The sequence below is a fragment of the Pogoniulus pusillus genome, chromosome 26 (assembly GCF_015220805.1).
Source record: "Pogoniulus pusillus isolate bPogPus1 chromosome 26, bPogPus1.pri, whole genome shotgun sequence".
NCBI classification, from domain to species: Eukaryota; Metazoa; Chordata; class Aves; order Piciformes; family Lybiidae; genus Pogoniulus; species Pogoniulus pusillus.
In genome coordinates this window covers 20,569,953-20,576,221 of record NC_087289.1, presented here as the reverse complement: position 1 = coordinate 20,576,221, position 6,269 = coordinate 20,569,953, and the positions used below count along the sequence as shown (strand labels likewise).

Sequence of the window (6,269 nt, the reverse complement as noted above, 5' to 3'; positions counted from 1 at the left end):
GCCACTTACAGATGTATTTTCAAAGAAAGCAAACTGACTTATCTGTGTTAAACTTTGGAAAGCCTAAGTACTTATTTTGGAGGCAAAATGGAAACTAAATGCAGAGGGATAGGCCATGGCTTACTTGCAGGGGAAGAGGTTTCCCTTCAAACATATGTTTCTGATTAAAAAATCTTTGACTTTGCTTTGCAGATGTAATTGGTGCTTGTTCTATGCTGGGTCCTGTAGTAGGAAATGAAGATTCCCCACTTTAGATGCACATTTGTGTTTCCAGCCCACACACAGATCCATCTGTGTTCTCTAGTAGTTGAGTATGGCTCACCATGCCACAGTTACGGGCTCGTTACATTTGTGTTTTCACAACGACGACACACCACTGTTCTAATGATTTTGCTGTGTTAACGTAGCCTGCTAACAATGAGTTCAAGTTTCTTTCCTGAGGAGGCATGGGAAGTGTGAGCAGCAGCAGATAAATATAAACTTTTTCAAAATATGCAACTGTATCAAAAAGCGCAGCAGTCTCTTGTGATCCTTGCCCAGTGAGTGTTTCTGGGCCCAACAGATCAGTTTGTGACCATACAGACAGTATTCAGAGAGGTTTGAGTTACTATGCAGAAAGCAATACAGCTGTTTGTGATCTCCCTGATATGCTTTGGGGGAAATATGATCTCTAGCATACATTAATTACAGTAATTAATTTTACACATTCTGTACCTTTTGGTTGCCACCTTCTGCTCTACTCTTCTCCCCCTGTAGTTTCACAGCAGACTGGTCTTTCAGTACCATCAAAACTCCATCTCAGAAATCCATGTCTGCACAAGTATTTCTTGGCTACTTTTGGTCTGAGGTCATTTTCCCTAGGCTGAATTTTATTTGGGTAGGGAAGGCAACATGTTCTTCTATATCTTGGGCAAATGATGACATAAAAATTTTCAATTATTTCAGCATCGGTTTAGCTTTTAAACCATACACTTCTCACAAATGCAGTGATTGCACAACAGCATAAATGGCTGGAGAAACAGTTGATTACTAGTGAACAGACCCTTTGGCCACAGAAAACCTGGCTGGAGACAATCCTTTTCTGGGCAAATAGCAGATGCATTATTCCTAACTCTAGATCTTGACATAGCATCTTTTGACCTAAATAAAATTGCAAAAAGAAAAACAAAACCCAGACAACTTCGAGAACAGAAACAAAAATACTTGATTATTAGAGTACCATCTAAGATATGAAAACATAATGTAAACACTTCTGCTTTGCATACCAATCATCTTTTCATTCTGATTGGATATTTTATTTAAACAATGGAGTTACCACTACTAGTTTTGGGGTTTTTTCTTTTCCTTTTTGTAATTATTTCACAGTATTTTGAATACTGTTGCCAACAAAATAATTTTTTTTAAAATCTCAATCATTGTAGGTTTGCATGAATTTTCTTAGTTATTGCTGACAGCCAGACAAAAAGAAGAATAATGCAAACTTACATAAACCATTCCAGTGTTCTTGAGCGATGTAGTTTGTCCATAGAGCTTCTGCTGCACTTGGCATTCACTATACTGCCATGCTCCAGTAGCAGCATTTGCAGTCTGAGTCGTTTGAACAGGAGTAGCAACACCACTGGCATTTGTGCTTTACATATGAGAATTGACAAAGTTTCTCCTCTTCATATGGACATGGGAAGCAGCTGGAGCTCTGCCCACTGGTAAACAAGTAATCCTAACAAAAGCAGTCTTTTTCTTTTCTGGTCTGGCAAGTCAGGTACTAACATGGCCACATGGAACAGAGATGCCCTTTCCTCTGTCAGATACTTGGAATAAAGTTCATTTGTTGTTTCAGCTTCTCTGTACATTACAGCAACTGAGCTCTGAAAAGGCAGGAGCCTCTAACTCGGGAGCCAGTGTGCTTCATTCTAATTGGAAAGTGGTGTCCTGGTGAGGTATTCAAATAAGGACACAGGCAGAATTTTAAGCACAGGTCATGTCATGATTACATCTTCTATATACTCCTTGTAAATATTTGCCTCACTTCATTAATTGCATGGGGAGTTTATGCACTTGGATCAGGTACCCTAAGACTCATTAAGTCTTACCCTAAGTCTCATTAAGACCACGCACTTAATATACATTTCATCAGCTCAGCTGGGTCCTGCAATCAAACCACCTGAATCAGACCCTAACCAGTGACAGTGAGTGGCTTCTCTTTAGGCCTCTGCAAGATTTTAGGTGTAACTGGCACACCTTAAAGAATCTTACACTTAAGAGATGTTTTGAAACCTAGCCTTGTAATGGTCTGAATTATTTTAAGCCCTTATATGTCACTCTTTCCTTTCGAGTGGTGACATTAGTTTCCCCAAGGCCTGGTGTAAAGAACTAGACTTGGATTGTAGGTTCAGTGCTATTGGTCATTTACTGTGGATCTGCCTCTTTTCCACCTTAGTCCAAGTAGTTTTCTTATCCTTCCTTAAGATGGCTACTCTCCTGCAAATGCAGTTTCAGTCACATTGCTTCCACTAATTTTTAATTATTTTGTATTAGCATTTTTTTCTTTCACTTTGTTGATTTATTCCAAGATGTATATAGCATTTTTTACATATTTAAAGGTATAATTTTGAATCAAAATGATATTAAAGAATACCTGAACTTCTCAATATTGGCTGTTTACTACAGTGCTTACATGTAAGTGGTTGGACTGATCTTGAATCTTCTCCAACCTGAATATTTCTATGATTCTAAAAGGGGAAATCTACCCCTTGCAGAACCAAAACCACTCTGCATTCTGAAACATTCTCTTACTCAGAACTGTAAAAGACACTGGTGTCAACAAGGTACATACTCAGAAACACTGACTGTTTGTGGCTGCTGTACTGTAGGTAACTAATTTTTTCCAAAGTGAGGCAATTCAACTCATGTTAATCGGTTAATGTGTAATTGGGATTTACTAAGATAGGTTTTGACATACTTTATTACAACAGCTCCTTGGAGCCTATTTGCTCAAAGTCTGTTCTACCCTGAGAAATTTTAATTCACTGATCCAGAGCCCTGTAGACCATAATGGCTGTGTCATTATGTGTAACCATCTACATGATGGGCTATAACAGGTGCTTTGGAATGGTTATAGCCTATTGTGGCAATTGGAGTTTCATGCATAAATACTAGATCTGTGTGCTGAATGGCTTTCCATAGTATAACCTGGACCTTTAGTGAATATTTGTCTTTCCAGTTTATTCAATGGTTATGTTTTTTTATTACGCATGTTTCAAGCTTTTCAGTTTGATCATTGAAAAACACACCTTACAAAACTTGTCTGCTTTCCTTTTGCAAAACATGAACATGTGTGGGGCCTTTTGAGCAAGAAAGGTGAGTGTGTAAGGAAGAAAAAAAAAAGAAAGACTGTTTTGTGCTGCTCTCTGGACATTTTTCCGTTTTGACATAATGCAGAGGGTAACAGAAACTTGTGCATATACCATTCTTAGCAAAACATTTTTTTGTTTGTTTTGGATTCTCTGTGGATCTTGTTTGTCCACTGAGTCCTGGACAACTTTACCTTCTGCCCCATATAATTGACATAATTTATTTCCTGGCATCTTTAGTGCTGGTTTTTTTTGTTGTTGTTGTTGAAAGACCAGCTCAGACTGGTTTCCAGAGAAAATGAATTAGATACAATAGCCTCAAGAAATGTGATGGACTTGTAATAGTGTTTGAAAACATTTTCTCCCATCCCTCTGTTGTGGTTTAATCTGATCATCCTTTTCATCATAGTTCTCATGTTAGCCAGTTTATAATGGGGTTAATTTCACCTAAAAATAAGCTTGGCCCTGTGAGGTGCCGAGGGGAAACATGAGAGAGAAAGAAAAGCAGTATGGTGAGGACCTGTGAGGACATAGGCTCAGCTGAAATCACTTCAAATTAATTGTGCTCATTTATCCTGTACTTCCATTAGCTATCAAATAACTCCATATAATATTTTCTAGTTGGCAATTTACCCTGTTCTATTTTGATAGATAAGCCAAGGCTTTTTCTCCTTTCCTTTCCCTTTTGCTCTACCTCCAGAAACTTCACTGTTTTTTCTAACACTGATATCTCCAACACTGATTTGAGATTATAAAATGATTAATGATGTGCAGAAAGAAGCTTGAAGAAGGACCAAGTTCTAAGTGGCTTAACCCTTGTCTAGCATGTGTAGTAACTAATAATGGACTTAGAAATTTGTTTTTTCTTTCTATATTCACAGTGACTATCATGGCATCTCAACACAGTGACATACTAACGAAAGGAGTTTAAAATTCTCTGTATTACGTACTCCTGGCACAGGAAAGTAAAGTCTGATTCCATTGTTCTTTCATATGTCTCCTAATGATATCAAACATTTCTTTTAGTTTGTTGATTCTGCAAGTTACTGTGTAGAAAATAAGAAGAAAAAAAAAAAAAAGAGGAAAACCTGCTGCTGCCTTCAAGTGTTCCTGGAGGTATAAGGTAAGCTTCTGAGTCAGAGACAGAAGGAAGAGGAATTGTTGTCTCCCTTATGATGGAAAAGGAATGTCCCTTTCTACAAAACCATGTAGTCCAGTGGGATTCAGTCTCTAAAGGATACAGTAGTACTTTCAATAAACTGCAGTGATTTGAGATTCACTGCAGCACATAGAAATGTCTGCCTCAAGGGGGAAGGTTGCCAGTAAAATAAGAGAAACCTGATAGGATACAGCTCAAAACTTGTGCATTCAAAACTGGGAGCTGTGTCTGAAAGCACTGTTTCTGGCTAGCTGTGGCTTGCCCTTCTCTCCCCACTCCCTTCCCCCAAAAAACAATCAAAAAATCACCCACCTACTTCCCAAAAAAACACCAAACTCCTTCCCTCCTCCCCCCTCCCACAAAAAGAAATACAGCAACAACTAGCAAGAGAAGGGAAAAATCATCACTGTCTTTTCTTTACAGGAAAAATCTATTTCAATCTCCCTTTCCCCCGTCACTTTAAAACTTGTGAAAGGGTAATAGTGGAGTTTACAATATTCATTCTTTCTTATTTTTGTGAGCTTTGCTGTTCCTCAGCTGCTCCTTCGACTAGGTAACACTGGTGCACATTTCATAAAAACATTGTCTTTGAGGAGTACATTGTTTGAGCTAGAAGGAAGGTTACCAACAGCGTCAAGGGAAAGGACTCACTAATGATGTTTTGTGTATTTCTTCATTAAAATCTTAACTGAGATCACACAGTAACACAAGTAACACTCAAAATATATGGATAATAATTAGGTGCAATAAAAAAAAGTAACAGAGAAAGCTCTATTACACTCACATAAACCTAGTATTTTCAAAGTATCTGGGCCTAACAACATTCACCCAGGGAATACAGAGAAATACTTGAATTATTCACATTCTTGTAGGACTTGTTTTCTTGAGAGCATATGAAAGATGTTGGAAAAGGTACTGGACTAGATGAAATTTAAAGTTATACAATTTAGAAGATAATCTAGAAAAAATGTTTCTAAATGAGAGGCATTTCCCACAGAAAGAGGGCTTTCTAGTGCTTGGGTGCCAGACAAACCACAGCATTTCATACCCCTTTGCACAGATCTCAGAGATATTAAGTGAAACACTACATGTAGGCATGCAGCACTAGGACAAGGAGCAACTGTGTTAAACTCTACAAGGGGAGATCTAAACTGGACATTAGGAAGTTCTTTGCAATGAATGTGATGGAATCCTGGACCGGGTTGCCCAGGGAGGTGGTGGAGGCTCCAGCCCTGGAGACATTCAAAGTTTGGCTTGTTTTGTCTCTGAGCCTTCAACTCTAGTTGAATGTCACGGCTTACTGCAGAGGGGCTGGACTAGATGACCTTTAAAAGTCCCTTCCAACCAAACACATTCCATGATTCCATTAAAATAATTTAGAGGATCTTTTTGTCATAGACATTAAGAAACTAGAGCATTACACTGTTACTATGGGTCTGCATGCAAGGTCTTTCACAACCTGTCTTTCATTCCTACTATATGAAGCCTTGTCTAATGTAGTACTTGTACAACGTGAGACCTGTCATTCTTTGGAACAGAATAAACTTTGGGTGTTTTATGGAGTGATTTGGAGTACTAGGTATGAATTATTTGTCTCTGGCTGTTTCTACTACAGCCCTCCTGTGCTTTCTCCTCAGCCTCATTTCTTACTCTATTTTTCAACCCTTGTGTTGGTTCTCTACTGGACATTCTGACTCCTCCCCTAATTAGCCTGGCTCTAAGTGGCGACTGGCTCATTAGGGCATCTGACTGAGCAGTGA

At 38.6% G+C, this 6,269-nt stretch overlaps 1 protein-coding gene across 1 annotated transcript; it reads right to left on the bottom strand.

The window, feature by feature from the left end:
• Positions 1–423: 423 nt before the first annotated feature.
• Positions 424–1,127, bottom strand: TRIM42 (tripartite motif containing 42). The gene is given in 4 exon segments (XM_064165131.1): positions 424–674; positions 677–749; positions 752–961; positions 963–1,127. Coding segments are annotated over 4 exon segments (699 nt in total).
• Positions 1,128–6,269: the final 5,142 nt, after the last annotated feature.